Below are 23,776 nucleotides of genomic sequence, written 5' to 3' on the forward strand. Positions count from 1 at the left end.
CCAACCTAGGTCACATGTTCCTCTGCAGAAAAATAATGGTACTGAGGATGCTGTGATTAAATGTAGAAAAGCATCTTTTAGCAAATTTAAAAATATTACAATAGATACACACAAGGGGGCGCTCTAACCAATTGGCAATCAAAGATTTTTCATTCTATCGCTGGTCTAAAAGTACCTTTGAGACCTCTCAGTCTCAGTTGTGTGGTATGGGGCTCATGTTTGCTCAGTTCAGTCAGGACTTTATGGGGCTTCAGCCATTCATTCTGTTTCTGATTAGTAAAGGGAGTCTTAAATAAGCTCTCTGAGTTTTAATTTTCTCATCTGTAAAATGCAGAGGGTCGTTTAAATGGATTTTATTTTTAAACACTTAGTAACAACTCTAAGACAGAAGGGCAAAGGCTAGGCAAATGGGGCTAAGTGACTTATCCAGGGTCACACAGCTAGGAAGTGCCAGAGGCCAGATTTAAACCAGGGTTCTCCTGACTCCAAGCCTGACTCTTTTCTCCTGACTCTTTTCACTGTATTATCTAGCTGTCCCTTTTTATAAGGTTTCTCTAGCTCAGGAATTTTTCAACTTGGTATATAAACTGCTTCTCAAGAGAATATGGTAGTGGGGGCAGGTAGGTAGCACAGTGGCTAGAGAGCCAGACCTGGAGACAGGAGGCCCTGGGTTCAAATTTGGCTTTAGACATCTCCTAGCTGTGATCCTGGGCAAGTTACTTAACCACAAACTTACTGCTCTTCTGTTTTGGAACCAATATTGAGTCTAGGACAGAAGGTAAGGGTTTTAAAGAAAGAGAGTATGGGAAATAGTTGGTAAATTACTATTATTCTACTGAAGTTAATTAATCTCTTAATTTTATTTCTTATGTGCATATGTATGGTACCTTTAGAATGTATTCATTTTTATATTGCCTAGAGGGTGTAGGAACCAAAAAAAGGTTGGGCACCTTAACTTTAGCTCTAGTTCTAGTCTATCTCTTAATGAAAAGGGGGTTGCTTTATGGTGTGCTCAAAGGGTTCTAGGTGTGGATGAGTCATTCCTCTTCCCTAGGCTTTGAAGAGAAAGAGGAGAAAATGAAAGAAAAAACCGCCCAAGAGTGAGAGAAGAGAGCGTATGCAAATGTATTTGTGCCTAATTCCAAATTGTTTTCCAGAATGGTTGGGCCACAGCTCAGCCTACCTATTCCCCCGTCCCCCAACCCTTCTACTACTTGTTATTGTCCTTTTCAGTCCTATTAGCCAATCTGATGGGTGACATGTACCTTGGAGTTGTTTTCATTTGTGATTTAGAGCATTTTAAGGTGACTCAATGGCTTTGATTTCTTCTGAAAACAGCTTGTTTATATTTACCAACGGGAAACAGAGGCACTGTTTTATGAATTGCTCTAAGCAGAAGTGCCTTCAGATTTGTGCTGGGTTCACCAAGTAGTAGATTAGGGAAGGAGGCAGGTTGTTGTGTGTGCATGGAGCAGGGCTAATGTAGTGACCCACACTGTATTCTTTCTTTTCGGAAAATTTTCCTTAAATATTCTTGCAAGTTGCCCATTTCGCAAGCACACACACACACACACACACACACACACACACACACACACACACACAGCTTCCTTCACCTCCCATTCTATCCCCCTACATCCTTTCCTTTTTCTCCTTGGCCTTTCTTTCCTTCTAGAGCTCTTCTTCGTCCTTTCTTCTAGTTCCCTCACTTTTCTCCTTTGGCACGTGGGAGAGTCAAGACCTGGAGTTGGGGAGGGACCCTTGGAAGCCTTGGATAGCAGATTGCAGGGTCGCCTAGGGTACCCAGATGGGAGGCCAGTAGGGTAAATGAGGCTCGGAAGGCGTGGACAGCGGAAAAGACACTCACTCCTCCACCAGGTAGGAGGAGTGACTTTTGGTGTGCTGTTTCCCTCCTCTAAGACCCCCTCCCACACCCACCACTGCTTTGTCCAGGAGTCAGCTCCTAGGTTTTCCTGAGAGGGGTTACTCGCGGTCAAAGTCTTTTTTTTTTTTTTTAAACACCCCCCCCACCCCCACCCCCCTGCCCCGATCCTGTCCACGTTAGTTTTCCTGGAACCCAGTTCTCTTCTCCCCATCGTGTGGCAGCTCTGTTCAGGGAAAGATAACTCTTGCTCCGCTCTCGGCTGCCGAAATGGCGTTTCTTGTTTGTTTTATAAATACTGGGTTTAACCTGCAAAATCCTCCTCGAGTTGTCTGTCCTCTGCCAGGACTGCGGATCCCAAGCCCAGGGGAGGTGCCCGTAGCGCTTTTTAGCCAGGGTCGGAAACCCCGGGAAAGGAAGAAGGAAAGAGAAGAGAGGGAAACTGGTGGAAGGATGGAAAAGGGCGCAAGAAGGAAGGAAAGGCAGAGGAGAAAAAAAGAAAAGGGAATAGGGGCGAGAGAAGGGATATCTAGAGGAGGAAAGAACTTGCTTGCTTGAGAGGTGACCAATTTGCTTAGACATTTTCACCTCCAAGGTTTTGGAGTTGCTCCCAAATTGTCCAGTGCGCCGCGTTTTTTGAGTTTTTTGTTGTTGTTGTTGTTTTTTTAAAGCTTCAAGTGTTCTGCACGATGTTCAGAGACCTTCAAGCCCAGCTAAGGGCTGGGAGAGGCTCTGCTTTTGGGGGTAGACCTCGAATGATCTCCATTCCCCCCCTCCTCCCCAGTCTGTCTGTCTAACAGATCATCTCTGTCCATCCCAGCTCCTTCTCACTGTCCCTTATTGATCCCTCTGGCACCTGCAAGCCGGCTCTGGAGGATGGGAGAGAGGAGAGAGAAAAGAGATCCGATCGTTCTGCAAGTGCTCCTTTTCCCAGCCCTCTCTCTGCCTTATCCCAGGATGCAGCAGATTCAGCCTGGAAAACTTTTGGGACTTGGATAGAGAGAGGGAAAGGCTTTGGAACAAGAGGGAGGAAGATGGCTATTTTTGTGTTCTCCTGAAATGAAGGAAAAGCAGTATTTCTGGGGAGCAGTGCGTGTGTGTGTGTGTGTGTGTGTGTGTGTGTGTGTGTGTGTGTGTGTGTGTGTGAGTGAGAGAGAGCGAGGAGCACCCAACTCAGCTCTGCCAGATCCCAAGCGTACGTCACAAGGTGGGTGTGCGGCTCTTTCATTCAAACTTTAGCGAGTTTCTGCCCGAGTTGGGGAAGGTGTGACCAATCAGAGCTCGGAACTACGAATAAATTACGCAAATTACCATCTGGCGATGGGTCAGATGACTCGGATACTTTTAAAAACTAAAACTTCGCCCACCCCGACCTCCTTCCTTGACAGCAAGTCATCCCCTGGCGGCTGAGGTTGTAGCGGCGAATATAGTTCAAGCTCTTTCACACTCTCCCAACACACTCACTCACTCACTCACTCTTTACTGTCCGTATTCCCCTTTTCCTTTTTTTCCCACGAAGTTCTTGACTTTTATCTCGTTATCTCCGGGAGAGAGGAAAGGCAGAATACAGCTAGGACTCGTAGGAGGAATCCTTTCCTTTGCAGGAGAAATATCACTACCTTCCCCCCCTCCTTCTTAGCGGGAGGGGCGGCGGCGGAGGGAGCGATGAGACGCTTTATTTCTCTGCTTTGCCTCTGCAGTCTCTATTGTTCTGTTGCCGCGGGAAACACAGACTCGGATGGTCCAGAGGGGCGGCTGAAAGGTAATACTCATTTATTTTCATTTTTCTTTTTGGTTTCTTTCCCACAATTTTCGCTCCTTAGCTTCTCTTTCTCCCTTGCGGACCTTTTCTTTAACAGCTCCCGGTATCCACTTGTTCTTTGGATTTAGTTTAGCTGTTCCAGGACATCATCCCAAAGCGTGGTCCTAGAAAGACGACTGAGGCCAGTCTAGTTTTTCTTTCTTCACCCTCCTCCCCACCCCAGTTCCCCCGTGATTAAAAAATTACGCTTTCAGTTTAACTCCTGTTCGTTCTGCCAAATTGCCAGTAACTCGCCTTGTCTTAAACTCCTCCTCTCCCCCACCCCCAAGTCATCTATTCTTCAGGATTAAGGGAGAGGGCAGAGTTTAGCTACCTTCGCTGGTTTAATTTTAAGCTGGCATAGATTCCTGGAAAGATGGGAGGACGGAGTGTATGTATCACTTTCCATTCCAAGAAAGTTTACTTTTCTCCGGCGTGACTAGCGCATGGCTTGGGAGTTTGGAGCAACAACTGCATTCAGAGGAGTTGTCTGATGTGGCAGTCTTTGATGCAAAAGCATTATCTCTGTTTTCTGTATTCTTCTGTTCCTTCAACTCTACTCTCTCCGGTTATAGCCCCTTAAGCTTCTTTGAGGAGGGTGTCTAACTTGTGTATTAGGATGGCAGCGAACAACACCTTTGAACTTTCGAAGTCTGTTTAGTGGGATAGTTGGGAAGGTGTGGTGGGGAACTCCCAAACGGCACCTTACTGGTTTGAACTTTATGACTGCCCTAGTACAGGAGCTAGCAGGAAATGGCCATTGCTTACAAGCTTATTTTTTAAGAGAGGGCTTCTTAACCCGAGGCTCATAAATTTAATTTAAACATATATAACTGCATTTCACTATAACTGATTTCCTTTGTAATAATGTATTCTGTTTTATGTGGTTTAAGTAACTTCTCAGAAGGGGTCCATAGGCTTTATCCGACTGACAGAAAGGTTTGTGACACACAAAAAATTAAAAACTATTTTGAAAGGTTTGGATTGGGCCCAGTGTTTGGACCAATACTTAGTATTTTTTTTTAAAACCCTTACCTTCTGTTTTATGTATCCGTTCCAAGGCAGAAGATCAGTAAGCCTAAACAGTGGGGGTTAAGTGACTTGTCCAGAGTCACTCAGTTAGGAAGTATCTGAGGTCAAATTTGAACCCAGGACCTTCAGTTTCTAGGCCTGATTCTCAATCAACTGACCCACCTAGTCACCTCCTGATACTTAGTTTTGATTTTAAGATAGAAGGTATAAGTTTAAAAAAATAAATAAGAGTTTGACTAGGTAAGACAATAAATAGAGAGATTTTCTTTCATCTCTAACATTCTAGTAATTTAAGAATTTATTGGCCACTGGCTAATTGATGGAAAGGCATCAGAGGACAAAGAAAATCAAACTGAATCCTGCCTAGGTGTGAATAGACATCTATCTCCTGTAGTTAATTCCTGCCTTCTTCTCTGACATCTGAGTAGTGAAGTTGCTAAACTGATAATTGTTCTGGTCTGAAATTCTGTCCACTGGGGCTTGTTTATTAATCTAGTATTGTCTGAACTGTAAGCTTTTCTAAGACAGAGATGATGTCTTCTTGTGTGTTTTCCACAAAGGACCTAGCATGGTACTAGAGAGAGCTCTGGACAGAAACTACTTCAGGTCAGAAGAAGGTTCCTTGAGGGCTGGGGCTGTTTTTGTTTGTTTGTCTTTGTTTGTCTCAAAGATTGTGGGCGAATAATGAATACTTATTGAATTGAATTTCAGCCCTGTCTGGGCAAATCATTGAAACTCAGAGCCTCAGTTTTAACATCTGTAAAATGGACATAATCATAGCTCTGTCCCTCCTTCACAGAGTTGCTGTAAGAATCAAATGAGAACATACATGACAAGCAGTTTGAAAAGAGAAAGCACCATACATAAGTCAGTTATTGTTTGACAGATGAAAAACCCGAGGCCAGAGAGATGAAGCAACATGTCCAAGGCCACACAGCTAATCAGCAGCAGAATCTTAACCATGTCTATTGCAGCCAATTATGTTCCTTTGTCCTCAGATAAGAACTTAGCGGAGCATCCCCAGACCAATACAGTGCACCCTCCTACCAAGCCCTTGGTGAGGTTTAACGTCAGAACCTCCAGGGACCCAGAGCATGCAGGCTGCTATCTCTCCTGGGGCCACGATCAACATTTAAAAGACTGTGGTTTCAACACAACAGCAAAAACCTTCTTCATCATCCATGGATGGACGGTGAGCTTCTGGGGGGAGGGAAGGCCGGTATCTGGTTTCTTTTGTGTTGGCCAGTTCGAGTGAAATCTAGGTTTCTGGTCCAGCCCCCTCCCCTCCCCCCCTCCCCGCATTTCTCCTTGCTTGTTGTTTGCATTTCAGGCATCTGTAAAGAACGAGATCAGGCACCGATATTAAGGACTAGGCTGTACTCCGGCAGCGGCCACGAAGGGCAGGCTTTACCCCTGGCACATACCGGGCTTACCGGGGAGCTCCTCAAAGCAGCAACAGTGGAGCCTAACCACCACTTAAGAAGCTCTTTAATTGTGTTTAATTACATTGGTCAACTGCTGCTTCCCAACATCCCTCTCTGCATGTCTAGTTGGCCCGAATCACTGGCCTGACTCGGAATCTGAAGAGGAGCCAGGAGAGTTGGCCGGCCGGCTGGGGTGGGGGCAGGGGAGGTGGAGTGGGGAGGAGGCGGCTGGCCCCATGCCCTCCTCTGCAGAGAGGTGGGCTGGTTCAAGATTGCTGAAACTCTTAGGGACGTGCTTGCAATCACAGCAGCACGTGTTGAGAGGCTCACTCATAACAGCTTTCAACAAAAAGGGCTTTAACATCCAGCTACAGAGACTTTAGATGAGTGAGGGGTTGGGTTATCTCTAAGTCATGTTCTAGCTCTAATATTTCATGATTCTGTGACTAGGGAGCTTATTCATTCATAAAACAACCAGCTGCATTGAAAAATTCCAAGTTAAGATGCTATGGTTTAAAAAAAAAGCCCACAAAAATCTTTTCTCTAAGTAAAACCAAGCATTAAACAAATAATAAATAGTTAGCATTTATATAGCACTTGAACTAAATATTTTTATTTTATTGAAATATACATTATTTATATAGAATATTTTATTTATATAATTATAAAACACATTCTAATGTGTTTTATTAAAATATTTTAATATAAACTATATTATTTTCCAGTAAGACTTCTTTTGATCTTGGTCACAACCTTGTCACGGAGGTGCTATTAATTGATCCCATTTGATAGAAGAGGAAATTGCAGCAGAAAAAGATTAAGGGATTTGCCTAAAGTCACACAGATAATAAGTGCCTGAAGTCAGGTTTGAATTCAAGTCTTCTGGACTCCAAGTTCAGGACTAGCTGCACCACCACACAGAACTAACATCACTCTTCCCCCCAAATCACAATCACATCACATAAGCAATTAAGCAAAATAACCTTAAAAAGTGATTGCTAGTCAGGGTAGCTCCAGTGGTTTCCATTCTGTTTACCTTAAGTTTCACTATACTACTGTTTCATGATGTCTAAATTCTGGGGGTTTTCTTTCGGGGTTAGCACCCCCCAGAATTTAGTGCAGGGCTTAGGATATAACGTATAAATGCTTGTGGATTTACTTTGAATGTTGTTCTTTCTCCCTCCCTTCTCTAGGCTAAGCCAAGTTTCTGATAGTGCTAATTGTGGAAGGGGAGGAAGAAAAGTTTTTGTAAATTAATATATCAGGGACAACTAGGTGGCTCAGTGGATAGAGCACCAGGCCTGGAGTAAGGAGGACCTGGGGTCAAATGTAATCTTAGACATTTCCTAGCTGTGTGACCCTGGGCAAGTCACTTAACCCCATTTGCCTAGTCCTTTACTGCTTTTCTGTCTTGGAAGTGATGATTAGTATTGCTTCCAAGACAGAAAGCATGGGTTCTAAAAAAATTTGATTATGTCAATGTGAGCTATAAAACATTTATGACAGTAGTGAGAAATTCAACTATTTTCATAAGTGTTTTGACATTAGTCACCAAGTGATATGAAGGAGGTGCTAGTATCCTTCCCTTTTTTGATTAGGACCAGCCCTTTGCTGGGGAAATCGAGGCATGTACCTACTTGCTGAGATTTGAGGAATATGGAATGTCTGTTTAAAAATAATAATATAGTAGCTAGCATTTATATAACTCTTTAAGATTTCCCCCCAAATGTACAAAATTATAAATATGTTATCTCATTTGATCCTTACAACTGCCCTATGAAGTAGGTGCTATTATTATCTCTGAAAACTGAGACTGAGAGGTTGCCAGAGTCAGATTCTGAGTATCAGCTCTCATGCTGGGCTTCTCTGAAATTCAGTGCCGTTAGATAAACATTTATTAAATGTCTACTGTTTACTAGGAGATGCATAATTTAGATAATCGGTCCCAACCCTCATAGACCTCAGAGTTAAATCAAAATGCAAACAATCTATAATTTACCAAGAGATTGATATCTTCTTAAAGTTTGTAAGTTGCTCGTGGAGATCATGAACTGCCTCCTCATGGAAACGAAGTAAGATATAGAAGTTATGTTCCCAGCCCAGCCCATGAAAACCTATTTAATCCATAGATAACTAAAGTGACTTTTCAGTTCATCTACACTGAATCTCTAATATTGCTTTTTTTAAAAATTTGGTTCCATGATTCTTTTTGTCTCCCTCCCCTTTACCTCCCCTTCCTGGAGTGGATAAGCAATTCCACTGGGTTATACATATGTTCTCACTCAAATCCCATTTCCATATTATTCATTTTTGTAAGAGTGATCTTTGAAAACCAGAATCCCAAATCATATATAATATTGCTTTTATGGGAAAATGTAGTCTGCATTTGACCATGGAACATCATTACCCTATTTTCCCTGACCCAGCTGTGGGAACAAAGACTCCCCCAGCTTCTTTCTGGCCTTTTAGACAATAGTAACTTGTTATTTCTCTACATTTGCATAAGAGAAAGTACCTTTCTACATTGGTGTCAGAGAAGGGAGCTCTTTAGGTCATCCACTCCCAGAGAACTACACACCAGGACTCAGACTGTTTTGAATGGGCTATTCAAAAGGTGAAGACCCTGTTAGAAAAAACATTGAACAATTATCCCTCATTGACACTTTAATATGGATTAATTTCTGAGATTGAGAGGCATCTGTGGTGTAGGGGATAGAGAAGGAGTCAGCCCAGAAGGCCGAAAGACCTGAGTACAAGACCTATCTCTGTCCCATAATGGCTGAGTGATCCAGGGCAAAACATTTCAACTTTCAATGCTTTGGTCAGCTCTCTTAAAATTATAAATTAGAAAGGAAGTGAAGATTTGCTTGGAATTCCACAGGTCCAATCTAATTTCTGAGATTTAACCTCGCTAAGGAGCAGAGCCTTAAAAAATTAAAAAACGTTGAAGCAATGTTAAACTTTTTTTAAAATTTATTTTCAGTTCTAAATTCTCTCCCCCTTCCCCCTTCCCTACCCATTGAAAAGGCAAGAAATATGATACTATTATATTTTTGAAGTTATGCAAAACATTTCTGCATTAGCTAATTTCCCACCCCCCACAAAAGTGAGATAAAAATATTTTAATCTGAAATCTGGGTCCATTATTTCTCTTTCTGAAGGTAAATAGCATTTTTCATTGTGAGTCTTTTGGAGTTGAAGTGAATCATTGTATTGATAAGAGTTACTAAGTCTTTCATAGTTGATTATCTTCATAACATTGTGGTTACTATGTAGATGGTTCCCTTGGTTTTGTTCACTTCACTTTGCATCAGTTCATATAAATCTTCCTAGGTTTTTCTAAAGTCATCCTTTCTTACAGCAGAGAAGTATTCTGTCACATTCATAAAGTATAATTTATCAAACTGTTCCCCAGTTGATGAATATCCCCCCCATCCCAATTTGAAATTCTTTGCTATCACATATGGGGCTTTTTCCTTTTCATTTTGTCTCCTTGGGGTACAGGCCTAATAATAGTATTATTGAGTCAAAGGGAATTATAGACCTTTGGACATAATTCCAGGTTGTTATCTAGAATGGTTGGAACCATAGCTCTACCAATGGTATCTTAATATACTTATTTTCCCTCAGCCCCTCCAGCATTTGGCATTTTCCTTTTCTATCATCTTAGCCAATCTACAGTTACCTCAGAATTGTTTTAATTTGCATTTCTCTACTTATTAGTGATTTAGAACATTTTTAAAAATATGACTATTGTTTGATTTCTTCTCCTGAAAACTGCTTGTTCATAACCTCTGATGACTTAACAATTGGGAAATGTTCAAATTTTTACAAATTTTGCCTAATTAGGTTAGGAAAGTTTTGATGGGAGAAAAGAGGGTTCTCTATTGTGACAAATTTTGCTTGGAATCATCCCTGCTACTGTTGAATAAATTCAGCAAACATTTTTAGGTGCCTATTATGTGTAGAGTGCTGGGGAAGAAAAGTTTTAGGATTAACTACCCTCTTTGCTCTCATGGAGCTCAGTCTAAATTTGTGGGTAACCAGTGTGAGGGATTTAGAGTAGCTTTTGGGTTCTGTTGTTGAGAGAATCTCATAAGACTCAAAGTTAAAATAAAGGCACCCTATCCTCTTCCTTGTGTAGATGAGTGGCATATTTGAAAATTGGTTGTTCAAGCTCGTGTCAGCTCTCCAGATGAGAGAACAAGATGCCAATGTGGTTGTGGTGGATTGGCTGCCATTGGCCCATCAACTCTATACGGATGCTGTCAACAACTCCAGAGAAGTGGGTTCTATCATTGCCAAGATGATCAACTGGCTGCAGGTAACTGGGAGAAGAGGAATATGTCATAGGAAACTGTGTCAATTCCTGTTATGGTAAAGGACCAAACATGGAGTCAGACTTGTAGAATCAAACATTGTTTAGAATAAACCAAACATTGGCTCAATGCTGAGGAAACTTTTTATCGGTGCTAAATAGAAATGTTCTTATTTAACATTTGCCTAGAGATGATTTAACTTGTAATATGTCCTGGCCTAGGGGTAAGAGTATGGTAGATTTCAGAGGACTTGGGTTCAAATTTCAGACCTTTTGTTTGTTAACTGTTTTAAGCTTGGGAAAGTCACTATTCAGGTTCCTCATCTATAAAATGAAGGGGTCAGACTAGATGACCTCTGAGGTTCCTAAGATTTGATTCTATAATATTTCCTGATTTCATAAACTCATATTTGTGCCAAAGACAGCAAGGGTTAATGCAAAGAAGAACAAACTTAGCTGGACCTGGGTTTGAATTCTGAGTCTGACACTGTCTATAAGTAATCTGGGGGGAGTTTTTCATCTCTTTGGGCCTCAGCTTCCTCCTTGGCAAAATGAGTAACTTGAATTGATGCCTAAAGATCCTTGCAGCTAGTTCTAAATTCCATGGCTTTGTTGGAAATGGCTGGAAGCCAGGAGTTTCTTGTCATTTTAAAGGTGCTTAGGATTGTTGCAATTGCCGATCCTGGGTAGCTAGATTTTAACTAACTTTGTAAGGGAGTTTGGAGCAAATTCATGGAAATATATCAAAATAAGTAGTTTAAAACACTGAGCAGGAATCCATAAGATGACCTAGAATAGGCTGACACTAGCAAAATGAAGCAATTAAATGGTCATTCAAGCCCAAACCTTAGGGTTTTTTTTTTTTTAAACCCTTACCTTGTCTTGGAACCAATACTGTGTATTAGCTCCAAGGCAGAAGAGTGGTAAGGGCTAGGCAATGGGGATCAAGTGACTTGCCCAGGGTCACATAGCTAGGAAGTGTCTGAGGTCAAATTTGAACCCAGAACCTCCCATCTCTAGGCCTGGCTCTCAATCCACTGAGCTACCCAGCTGCCCCCTCAAACCTTAGTTTTGTGGAATCAGGTGAATTGGGAGAGAATTCTGGCTTGAATCAGGACAATCACCTTCAGTTTCTACCTAAGTCTATGGAGTTCTCTTCCATGGATTGTGTGTTTAATTGCTTCTTCAGAGCTACCTATTTTCTCAAAGTTAGAGATCCTCAAGTTTTTTTCAGAGATGAGCTATTCTCCTCTTTTCTTGAAGCCTAGTGGTACACTGGGGTGGGTATGGGAGCACAGAGAATCAAAAGACCATAGATTTAAAATTAGAAAGGATCTTAGAGGTCACTGAATCCAATCTCTTTATTTTACAGATGAGGAAACTGAGGCTTAGGGAAGTTGAACAACTTGCCCATGGTTACACAGCTAGTCTTCCTGATCCCAAGTTTAGTTATTTATCTATGATATCAGAGAAATGGGACAGGGGGAAAATTGGAGATAGAGTGGATTGCTGATTGGAAAATCCTATCATTGTGCTAGTAGGGAGAAGACTGTGACTATCAGTTTCTGGGATTTCTGTTCCATTTTTTTTTCTGTTCCATTTTTTATTGCATTCCATGAAATAAGATTTTATTAAATGTCTCCCATGAGCCTGGCTTAGGTGCTGGAAGATACAAAGCCAAAAATGAAACAATCCCTCCCATTGGCTCTTTCTTCCTTCCCACCTGAGGTGACCAAGAGGTAGAGGTAGAGATTGAATGGGCCCTGCTGGTAGCTTCTAGTCAGGTGTCTTCTTATAGCTCCTGGACAATTGAAATTGGAGTCATGAGACTTTCCCCCAGCTTGAGGGTCTCAAGCCAACATTTCAAATGTCCATGTACCCCGGACAGAGTCGTCTTTCTGGCAAGGACCAATTAGGACCTTACTTGACCAGTGGTCCTCACAACCCTCTTCAGCCTCAGAAGTCTAAGCTTCTAATGGACATGTTTTTGTGATTTCAGGAGAAGGAGCATTTTTCTCTTGAGAATGTTCACTTAATAGGCTACAGTCTTGGAGCTCATGTTGCAGGATATGCTGGAAACTTTGTGCAGGGGACCATAGGCAGGATCACAGGTGAGTGATGCCTTCTTAGGTTCTTATAAACCCTCCAATTCTCCATCCTAATTTCAATCTCTGTCTTTTTTTCCCACCCTTCTGATTACTTGTACTTTTTTGAAGTTGAAGGCTCTTCAGACACTTCTGTTAATTCTCAGAACATGGGAGTTGAACCCAAAGGATCATCTTATCCATCCCATCCCTTTACAGATGAGAAAACCAAGACCCATAAAGATTAAATGAATTGTCCAAGTTTGCCCAGCTAGTTAGAGGCAGAGTTAGAACTCAGGTTTTCTGACCTCTGTCCAATGTCCTTTTCATGTTCTCTTTAGTAGAAAGAATTCTAATTTTTTGCTCTGTCACTAATCTTTGTTCTTGTCACCAAAATGCTTCACAAAGATTAATTTTAGGACCCTGCCCGTGATAAAGTGACTGACTACATGGAAGTACCAGGGTGTTTCTAGATGTTGGGTGACATTTCATCTCCTTGTACTTCAGTTTTCTCACCTATAAAAAGGATATAATAAACCTTGTCTTGTGGGTATGGGGAAGATCAGTTAAAATAAAAAAATCTAACATATCCTCGAGTGCTAAAACTGAAATTATCCTTAGAAACAGTTTAGTTCTTCCAGTTTATTTTGTAGCTGAGGAAACTGAGGTCTAGGGAAATGAGATAATGCTTTGTTCAAGGACATGTTTAATTCAATTAAATAAACAGTAAATGCATCATGTGTATCAGACACTGTTCTAGTTTTGGAACCATAAAAAGCAAAAGTGAGGCAATTCCTGTCCTTAGAAACTATTGTTTTTATCAGGATAAACAACTTATAAGTAAATAATGTGATGTGGGTAAAAAATATAAAGGAGCAAGAGGAGGCATTAGTACCTGGGTGGATCAGGGAAATTCTGTAAAAGGTGGTGCATGAAGGGGTATTGAGGCAGCATAGTGGATAAAGAGCCAGACTTGGAGATGGAAGGTCCTGGATTCAAATCTAACCTCGGAACTTTCCTAGCTGTGTGACCCTAGACAAATCACTTAACCTCGATTTCCTAGCCCTTACTGCTTTTCTGCTTTGGAACCATATCAATACTTAGTATATCATCAATTCTAAGACAGAGATAAGGGTTTTTAAAAAAGGCGGTATTTAAGTTGTAAGACTAAGGTGAGGAGAGAGTGCATTGGCGACAGTCTGTACAAAGTCAGAAAGATGTGAGATGGCTTGGAAAGTCTTGGGAACAGCTAATAGGCGAGTTTGGTTGAAACTTAGCTCACTCGCAGAATGGAATAATGCAGTTAGTAAGAAGCAAAATTGTAGCCAGCTCCCAAAGAGCATGATGCTCAATCTAGAGATCATTCTCTAACATTGCATGCTAAGACAAAGCATGCTTTGAAGAGTTGATGGCATTTTGTCAATGGAATACATTTTAAAGAAATTATTTAGCTTGATTCTTCCTCTCTAATTCAGTTCTCCCTTTTGGATTGTGATCTCCATTGCAACTGAGCTTAGACCCTTCTTTAACTCAATTAACAGCCAGTCATGGTGCAAAGTTGTGTTTGCTGGGGATGATGTGTGGTTTTGGGGAAAAAATGGGCAAAAATAATGTCTGACCCCTGCATAAAATAGAAGATTGAATCTTTTGGCAGCTTTATCTGGAGTTCTCTCTCTAGGGAAAGGAAGAGTCACTTAAAATCTTGTGGATGATTTTTGTAATGAAAATAATCTAATTTATGTTGGCTGGCCATGCATCATTCAGATGTAAATTGATTGGCATAATTAATGAGTTCTTCTTAGTTCTGGAACTCATGAGTACAATAAAAAGCTGGATTGATTTTTATTCTTAAAAGTTTAGTTATTATGTCTCAATTTGAATTAGGATAGCATCTAATTATTAACTCATATGATGTAAAGGAAAGAGCACTGGATTTGGAACCAGAGGATTTGGGTTTCAATTTACTTATTCTTTGGTCGATTACGTGTGTGTGTGTGTGTGTGTGTGTGTGTGTGTGTGTGTGTGTGTAAGTCAGTTAGGTCAGTTCATAACTCCCACTCTGCTCCCAACCCCCAGTTTCCTTATCTGCAAGATGAAGAGGTACAACTAAATGATCTCCAAGATCCTGTTTAGTTTTAGTATCACTGAGAAGTCAACATTTTCCTTCCATCATTTTTATCCTTTTAAGGCATATACCTAAGGTCAGCCCTAGGTGAAACTGTGAGATTATATACAATTCATCTAGCCCTTGTGTGCCTGTCAAATGTTTGACTAGTCTCCCTAGTCAAAGAAAGAAATATGGCATTCCTTTCCTACTAGACTGTAAATCCCTTAATTTTATATTCCTTTTCATTGCTGTCTCCTCAGGTCTGCCATGTGCAAGGGACTATGTTAGGGGCTTAATAAAATGCTGAATGAGAGACATAGGATCAATTCACACTGAGATGTTAAGGACTTACTTTGTTATCCCTCCCTTGGCCTTTACCTTTTAAGTGAGGGCCACAAGGTGAAGGTTGTGCTTAAACCAAAAGAATGACTTTCATTAGTTGGTTGGGACTTTAGGGTTAATAGGAACATATAGGATCATTGAAAGGGGACCTTAGAGGTCATTGAATATAACCATATCATTTTACAGATGAAGAAATGCTCCAGAGAATTTAATGTCTCAGGGATGGGAAGGAGCAAAATGAGGATTTGAACTCTTGTCCTCTCAATTCAAATCTAGCCTCTTTCCACTGAACCATGCTGCCTCTTGCAACTTGGTCAAGGTCTGTAGGAGTAAAAATGAATAAATACTCCTAGTATTTAAAAATATATAGGATTTTTAAGTAATAAATCAAAAGAGAGGGAAAAGAAAAAAAGGTTCTTTCAGTTAAGTGAGCAAAGCAAAGGGAGCCCTTTACCTGAAGCATGGGTCTCAGACAAATTTATCTCCTAAGCATCCTTATGTAAAATGAGGACATAACTTAAAAGGATGCTGGGAATGTAGCTCAGGTATAGCAAATTTTCCATCTGCACAGGTCCCACTATTAGTGGGAAAAGCAGGGACTTGAAACAATTGATAAGCACTTATTAGCAATCATAGAACACTAGACTTGGATTCAGGAAGTACTGTGTTTAGACACTTACTACCTGTGTGACGCTGGGCAAATCACTCCTGTCCTTTTCAGTTTCTTAATCCCTAAAATGAGAGGGCCAGGCTCTAGGACCTCTAAGGTCCCTTCCAATTTTCTAAATCCATCCTCTATATTGTCTCTCCTGGACCGATTTTCTAAATCTTCTGTTTTGTGAATGAGATGTTTCATATTTTCCTCAATTTTTTCATTCTTTTGATTTTGTTTTATAGTTTCCTGCTGCCTTGTGAAGTTTCTTGCTTCTAATTGTTGTATTCTGGTTTTTAAAGACTGAATTTCATTCCTGGCATTTTGATCACCCTCCTTTTGATCTTTCATCTCCTTTGTCTCATTTTCAAGCTGATTAATTTTGGCTTTCAAGACACTATTTTCTCATTTTAATTCAAGTGCCTCTGTTTCCAGATGACTTATCTTGCTTTTTAAGTTCTTTTCCCAGTTGTCTTTAGCCTCTCTTAATTGTGTTTTGAATTGTATTTTGAGTTCTTCCAAAACCAGTGTCCAATTCACTAGAGTTTCTGTGTTTTTGCTTGGTGTTCCTTGATCTTCCTCTGTTACATTTGCTCTTTGTTCATTGCCTGGACAGAAGCTGTCGAATGTAATTTCTTTGTTCTTTTGCTGTTGTTTGCTCATATTTACCCTATCTTTACTCCCTGCAGTTGCCTGTACTCTTGCTCATCTCATGTTTTGGATCTGTGGGTTTGGGGTTTTCTGTCAGCCTTCACCCTTGGAGCTTAGTCAGCAAAGCTCTCAGAGCAGTCTGTGGGGGAAGGGTGTTGGAGCTTGAGCTTCCCTGCCTTCTGAAGGCTTGATGAGATTAAACCCAGTGGAGTTGATCTTGCAGAGCTGGATGTGCCCTGAGGCCAAAACCTTGGGAAGGGGTGGGGGAGGCAATATGGAGTGTCTCTGCTGCTGTGACTAGGCTGCCTCCTCTGTGCTTCTCTTTGAGCTGCCTCCCAGCTGCCCGTGTTCAAAGCCCTGAAACTGGCACAGCTTTTCCTGCAAGGTACTCACTCCAGAGTAGCACCCTTTCCCACCCAGAGATTCCAGCTACTGCTGAAGGCTCAGTACTGTAGGTGGGGGAAGGGTTCAGGGAGCTTCTTCCTTCCCCTTAAACCTGAGTGTTCTCGAATTCAGGATTTTGGGGGGCGTACCTTTTAAGTTGAGTCTAGCAGGAGGGTTCCTTGGCTCTGTCTTGTTGTTAGGTTTGGTTTTCAGTCCCTTAGGAGCAGTTGGTTTTTAATTGGGGAGGAAGGGTTTTCAGAGGTCTGAACTTTCGCTGCCTCTAGGCTGCCATCTTGACTCCGCCTCTGAATCCATCCTCTATGGCTCAGCTCCTGTGCTAAGTGATTCCATACCTCCTCTTTCTTGTTTAGTGGATTTACTAAGTGTTGGTGCAGTGAGGATGGCGGTAAGGACTGTCCCTTCTTTGTTTTCCGAAGCTGGCGTTGGTGTGCGAGGATTAGAGAAGTTCCTAGCAGGGGAAACATTGGAGAGGCAAAGTATTGCAGCACTTACAACGGTACAAAAAAAGGCCCAAAGTAGTCCCTGCCTTCTGAGAGGTGACCTTCTAAAGAGGGAGCTAGGGGCAAACATGGGGACATTGGAGACCCACGCAGAGTAGATGGAAAACGGTGTTAGAGCGAAAGGCAGTTGGGGCATGGATTCTCTAGCCAGCACTCCAGGCAGAAACCGAACCCTGAGAGGGGGCCTTCCTGGCAACCCTTAAATCCCAGCCCCTGTGCAAAGGGGCTCCTTCCCTCCCCCCTCCGTGTCCCAGTTGAGTTGATTCAACACAACTTGTGGAGAACTGTAGCTTACTAAGAGATGGGAAACACGGTCTTGTTCCGGGCTTTGCCTTTATTGTCCGCACTCACACGGATCCGCTAATTAACCCCGTTTCTGGAGTAAAGCAGCTCCCTACTAGGCCACTCTTGGGCCTATTGTGTGCGGGGCTCCCCTGCTGAATGAGCTGCATGTGGTTGGAGGGCCAGGCCAGCAGTTTTTAAATGCTGGCTCCCGGGAGGCCCACTGTGCTGCCCGTGGGCAGAAGCCTGGGCTTGTCGTGGGGGCAGGAAACCCCACCAAATGAAACCGCATCATTGCAGTGGCCCGGGGTCAGGAGAGAGCGCAGGCCCCTCTGCTCCAGGCATCTCCCTTCTCCTGATCAAGGCCCAACCCCAAGCCCCACCCCAGGTCTGTCCTTTGAGCTCCTTTGGGTGACAGCTGCTGACACATGGAGTGGGCAGAATGCTAATGAATACATTGTACGGAGAGCCAGGATCTGCCCCTTGCTGGATGACGGCCCCTCCTAGCAGCTGAAGGGGTTGAAAGCCTGGCACAGGCTCTGCAGGGATGGAGATTTTCCTTTTTTTCAGAAAGGCAGTGGTAGGTGCTGTCTAGGCTCTCTGCCTTCCTGCGTCAAATAGTAATTTTAATAAGAGTATTTGCTCTCTATTTTTTTTAAACCCTTCCCTTCCGTCTTGGAATCAGTACTGGGTATCGGTTCCAAAGCAGAAGAGCAGTAAGGACTAGTCAATGGGGGTCAAGTGCCTTGCCCAGGGTCACACAGCTGGGAAGTGTCTGAGGCCAGATTTGAACCCAGGACCTCCCATCTCTGGGCCTGACTCTCAACCACTGAGCCACCCAGCTGCCTCTCTCTATATTTTTTGTATCCCCCCCCCCCTTTTCTTTTTCATCTGGAGGATTTCCTATGCCAGGATGCAAAGTGATTAGAATGGGGAGGGACTTGAAGATGGTGCCTCTATTTTCTGAAGCTGGGGTTGGTGATGAAAAGTTAGAGAAGTCCCTGCACACTGGAGAGACGGCTGTTGTAGACATTGTAAAGCGATCCTGGGTTCAGATCTCAGTTATGCTCTTAGCCAGCTTTGTGCCCTCGGGCACAAAAGTCAACCTCTCTGGGCCTCAGTTTCCTTCTCTGGAAAATAATGGGATGGTGGACTGGGTAACCTCTAAGATTCATTCAAAATCTAAACCGATGACACTACTGTAATATGGGGCCCGTGTTTCCCATGTTTGATCGAGAGGAAGCTGCTTTTTCTCTCTGGACCTCAATGATAAAATACTGCTAGATTGGCTGGTATTTTTAAAGCCCTTTCTAGGGCTGGATTCTTTGATCCTTTTTCCTCTTAATTTGTCTCCATAGGGCTTCTGGGAGAATCTCTCCCTTAGAATGTAAGGGAAGAGATAGTATGCTCCTTCTGAATCAGTGCTTGACTCCATCTTCTTTGTCCTGCCCTCCTTTTTGGGAGAAGGTAGGGCATGACTACATTGAAAGGGGAATACATTGAGCTTTCGGTTTTTGCAGCTTTCGTATGAGCCTGCAGGTCCACAGATATGGTTTTGCATTAACAGTACGATGACGTGGCCTCACTGCTCCCAGCAATCCTAGCCGTCAGTCCCCTCACATTCTTCTAGCTCAGCTTAGTTTCCATGGCGCTCACTATTTGGTGGGTACATTTGTTTAGACCAAGAAAAGAACCTTTTTCTTCTGTTGGTGGCGTAGGAGAAGTGTTGCCTCTCTTTATGCTTTTGGGGGGCAGGGGCATGGCAGGAGGCAGTGGAGGGCCTCCTTGCTCCCACCCCATAGTCTGAAGAACTCTGGTTTTTTTTTCTTCGAAAGGCGATGCTAGGATGTGCGCATCACAAGCAGGGGCTGCCTATTCTCTGAATCAGCATCTTTCTGGCTCGTTTGTTGTTCTTTTCAGGGGCAGTTGAGGGGAGTATCTCCGAGGATCCTAGCGTCCCTTTACGGATCACCAGATGAACTGGACAAATCTGTTCAGAAACGATTTCAGTTTTTAACCTATACCATGAATCCCAACCTGTTTTATCCCCTGGGTAAAGTAGGATCACACAAATTATGATGGGACAGTCTTGGAACATCCTCCTTATCAGAATGGCCCATTATCATCACCCACTTGACCCTGCCTAGGACAGTGACTTCCTGCTACCAGGGGAGGTACCATGCAGTCCCAGCACAAAGAAATCTGGTGGGAGGAGAAAGCAGACTGGACTGGGACTTTCCATAGATCCTCAGGGGAGAGAGGCTAACTAGTCACGTCAGAGAAACTTCCTGGGAATCCAGACAACTGGGCTAATGCCTTCCCCTCTGAGTTTTCCTTCCTTTTATCTATCCAGTAAATATCTTGTCATGGGTACCAAGTTATTTTTACGTCTGTTTCTCTCACTAGAACATGGGCTGGGGACCATGTTGTTGCCTGGCTTTAAATCCCCAGAACTTAGTTATGGTTGCCTGACATGTAGTAAGTGCTGAATAAAGATTTGCTGTTTGACTACTCTTGATCTGAGCCCAGAAAGCTTACTTGTGAGGCACATACCATAATTCACTAAAGGTTAAGTTGGTCAGCCTAATTATCAACTAAGTGGAAATAGTCCTTTGTTGCTGTCTTTGTTCAGTTGTTTCAATTGTGTCTGACTCTTTGTGACCCCATTTGGGGTTTTCTTGGAGTGATTGGTCATTTCCTTCTCCAACTCATTTTACAGATGAGGAAACTGAGGCCAACAGGGTTCAGGGACTGACTAGCCTAGGGTCACACAGCTAATAATTGTCTGATCTTGGAAGTATTGTCTGAAGGTCTTCCTGACTCCAGGACAGGAACTTTTATCCATTGTACCACCCAGCTGTCCCTATATATGTTAATTATTATTTTTTTATTATTATAAAAGCCTTTTCTAGCTCTAACATTCTATAAGATGAGGAGACAGATTGGTTCAGTGGAATAAGCACTGGCTCTGATATGAGAAGGCTTGTGTTAAAATCTCACCTCCAACAGTTTTTTAACTGTATGTTCTCTCTCTCTGCCTCTCTGCCTTGCTCTCTCTCTCTCTCTCTGTCTCTCTGCCTCTCTTTCTTAGTCTCTCTCTCTCTCTCTCTCTCTCTCTCTCTCTCTCTCTCTCTCTCTCTCTCTCTCTCTCTCTTCTCTGTCTCTGTCTCTTTCTTTGTCTCTGTCTCTCTCTCTGCCTCTCTTTCTGAGTCTCTCTCTCTGTTTCTCTGTCTTGGTCTCTCTGTCTGTCTCTGTCTCTCTGCCTCTCTTTCTGAGTCTCTCTCTCTCTCTCTTTCTCTCTCTCTCTCTCTCTCCTTCTTTCTCTCTCTCTGAGTCACTCTCTGTCTCTGTCTCTGCTTCTCTGATTGCCTCTCTGTCTCTCTTTTCTTCCCCATATAGGTGGATAAACATATTACACACACACACACACACATACACTCACACTTCTAAATGCTTTACAATTATTATTTCCTTCAATCCTCACAACACTGAGGTAGATGCTATTATTACCCCCATTTTATAGATGATTTCTCAGTTTCCACTGAGACAAATGGAGATTAAGTGACTTGTCCAGAGTCATATAGCTAGTGAGTATCTGAGGTAGAATTTCAGCTCTTCTTCCTGACTCCAAGCCTGGCACTCTCTGCATTATAGCACCAAGTGGCACGCTCTTCTTTCTCTTCCTGTATACCTCATCTGTAAATGAGGGGGTTGGACTAGAGGGCCTCTGAGGTCCCTTCCAGTTCTGCATCCATATTCCTATGGAGAGCTTCTTTGTGGCCAGCACAGTACTTATTTTTTAGAATAGTTGACTGGGTTCTAGCACCCGTGAGTCAGAAGTAACTCAAGGGGAAGCCCCCTTGGAACTGTGCACAGTTATGGGTCACCCCTACTCCAGGTGACTTGATGGTTTTCCAAGGTAGTTGAGGGGCCAAGGCCATGATGAAGGGCCAAGACAAGACTGTGAAACCCTTGAGGGTGGGGACTCTGCTCTCTCCCTCTCTTTTGTATTGCCATCTAGGTGCCTAGCCCAGTGCAGGTCTAAACACTAAACAGTAGATGTTTAGTGAGCATATATTGGCTTGTCTTGCTAACTGGGCTGAAGCTGTCCTCCTACTTACAGTGTTTTTGCCATTCTTGATCCATCCAGGTTTGGATCCAGCTGGCCCCATGTTTGAAGGAACAGACATTAATAAGCGGCTCTCCCCAGATGATGCACACTTTGTTGATGTCCTCCACACATACACTCATTCCTTTGGCTTGAGTATTGGCATCCAGATGCCCGTGGGCCACATCGATATTTATCCCAATGGGGGCGACTACCAGCCAGGTTGTGGGCTGAATGACGTTTTAGGATCACTTGCTTATGGAAGTAAGTTTCTTTGCCTCTCTCTCATCCCATTTCACCATATACAGAGACTCAACTTCAATGATTTCGCCTCCTTGGTAGGACTCCTTCTCATTCAGCCATACCTGGGTCTGAATTCCGGGTCCTTTGGCCATATCCTTCATGCTGCCAACCATATCTGTTTTATTATGAACCCACTTGGCTCCCTCTATCTCGCCTGCCATTTTAAATGGCTCATTATTTTGCAAGTCTGCTAATAGTTGGGGTGCCCCATCATGCCTGCTCTGTAGGCTCAGCCTTTGTTCCCATAATTAATTTATTAACTGCTTTCATTATCTTGTAATGAATCTAAATGATTTCTCAGAGCAGTTTTAATTAATCTTTTGGAAGGCAGAGCTGATTCATGGACAGATTGGGGTGAACTGAATTGGCTCTTGAAATTCCTGAAGACGCTCATCATCACCAGAGGGGCTGGCTTCCAACGGCTGACTGGCCCAGCCACTTTGTTGGGCTGAACTTAATATCTCTAAGGTTCATTCCAGTGTTCTCATTCCAGTCCATAGGCTCATTATTATTATTATTATTATTTATTTTTTTTGGTGACCCCAGCAACTCATGAAACTCAAATTGGATGCTGGGATCATGGCTCACATAGTTGAAGGGAGCACAATGCGAAAAGGGAATTTTGTTCTTTTTGTAATTGTTTTCCCTCTATTTTGGTAAATAAACTTTTTTTTTTAAACCCTTGCCTTCCATCTTAGAATCAATACTGGGTATTGGTTCTAAGGCTGAAGAGTGGTAAAGGCTAGGCAATGGGGGTTAAGTGACTTGCCCAGGGTCACGCTGTTAGAAAGTGTCTGAGGCTAGATTTGAACCTAGGACCTCCCATCTCTAGGTCTGACTCTCAATCCACTGAGCCACCCAGCTTCCCTCTGGTAAATAAACTTCTGACTTGAGATATAATAATTTCAGCGACCACAATTTTTCATATAATTTTAAGTCCCACCATTACATTTAACCCCTACAACCACTTGGGAACATTTACAGATGTTTGAAGTCTGGACCTCAATGGGGCTCAGGTCTTCTACCTCCTTCTCCTCACTTTCTTCTCTTTCACTTTTTCCTTAGCCATCACTGAGGTGATGAAATGTGAGCATGAACGGGCTGTGCACCTCTTTGTGGACTCTCTGGTGAACCAGGACAAGCAGAGTTTTGCCTTCCAGTGCACCGACTCCAATCGCTTTAAGAAAGGCATCTGCCTGAGCTGCCGGAAAAACCGCTGCAACAGCATCGGCTATAATGCTAAGAAGATCCGGCACAAAAGAAATAGCAAGATGTACTTAAAGACACGGGCTGGAATGCCTTTTAAAGGTAACCCTGCTTCTCACTCCCCCACGTGACTGTGCAGTTTGGTACCCAAGCTCAGAGAATTTAATTTAAAAATATTTATTAAGTGCCCTTTCCATGCCAGGCACTGTACTAGGTGCTGATGAGTGCACGTCATTATAGCCCAGCTTGGGCTTAAGTCTTAAGTCTTAACTAGAATTGGCTATTAAGTTAAACTCCTGGAAACTGAATTATATTTTGAATGATGTTAGTGAGTATTGTGGAGAGGACCGGGGAATTTAAGTTGGGAGACTTGGATTCAAATTCTTGTCTACTTACCACACGTATGACCTTAGCTGAGTTTCTCTACTCCTCTGTGCTATCTGTAAAGTGATAAGGTTGGATTGACTATCTTTAAGGTTCCTCCTCCTTCTTCTTTTATCAGCCAATAGCTGGGCAGTTCTAGAGTCAGTAGGGGTGGATGGATAGGTTAACAAAGAGGACACAAATTCTAACAGGGTCCTTTCAGGCTAACTGTTAGAAAGACATCATCCAGGGCATCTAGGTAGCTCAGTGAATAGAGAGCTAGGCTTGGTCATGGGAGGTCCTGGGTTCAAATCTG

General features: G+C 42.7%; 1 protein-coding gene across 1 annotated transcript in view; it reads left to right on the forward strand.

Moving 5' to 3' along the window:
• Positions 1–3,268: 3,268 nt before the first annotated feature.
• LIPG (lipase G, endothelial type) overlaps positions 3,269–23,776 on the forward strand; it is a 33,916-nt gene continuing 13,408 nt past the window's right edge. The window contains exons 1-6 of the mRNA XM_007486665.2: positions 3,269–3,644; positions 5,714–5,907; positions 10,284–10,463; positions 12,457–12,568; positions 21,631–21,852; positions 22,957–23,199. Coding sequence (XP_007486727.1) covers positions 3,548–3,644; positions 5,714–5,907; positions 10,284–10,463; positions 12,457–12,568; positions 21,631–21,852; positions 22,957–23,199 — 1,048 coding nt within the window. The 5' untranslated portion in view covers positions 3,269–3,547. The remainder of the gene's footprint in view (positions 3,645–5,713; positions 5,908–10,283; positions 10,464–12,456; positions 12,569–21,630; positions 21,853–22,956; positions 23,200–23,776) is intronic.

Source organism: Monodelphis domestica, chromosome 3 (assembly GCF_027887165.1).
Source record: "Monodelphis domestica isolate mMonDom1 chromosome 3, mMonDom1.pri, whole genome shotgun sequence".
NCBI lineage: Eukaryota > Metazoa > Chordata > Mammalia > Didelphimorphia > Didelphidae > Monodelphis > Monodelphis domestica.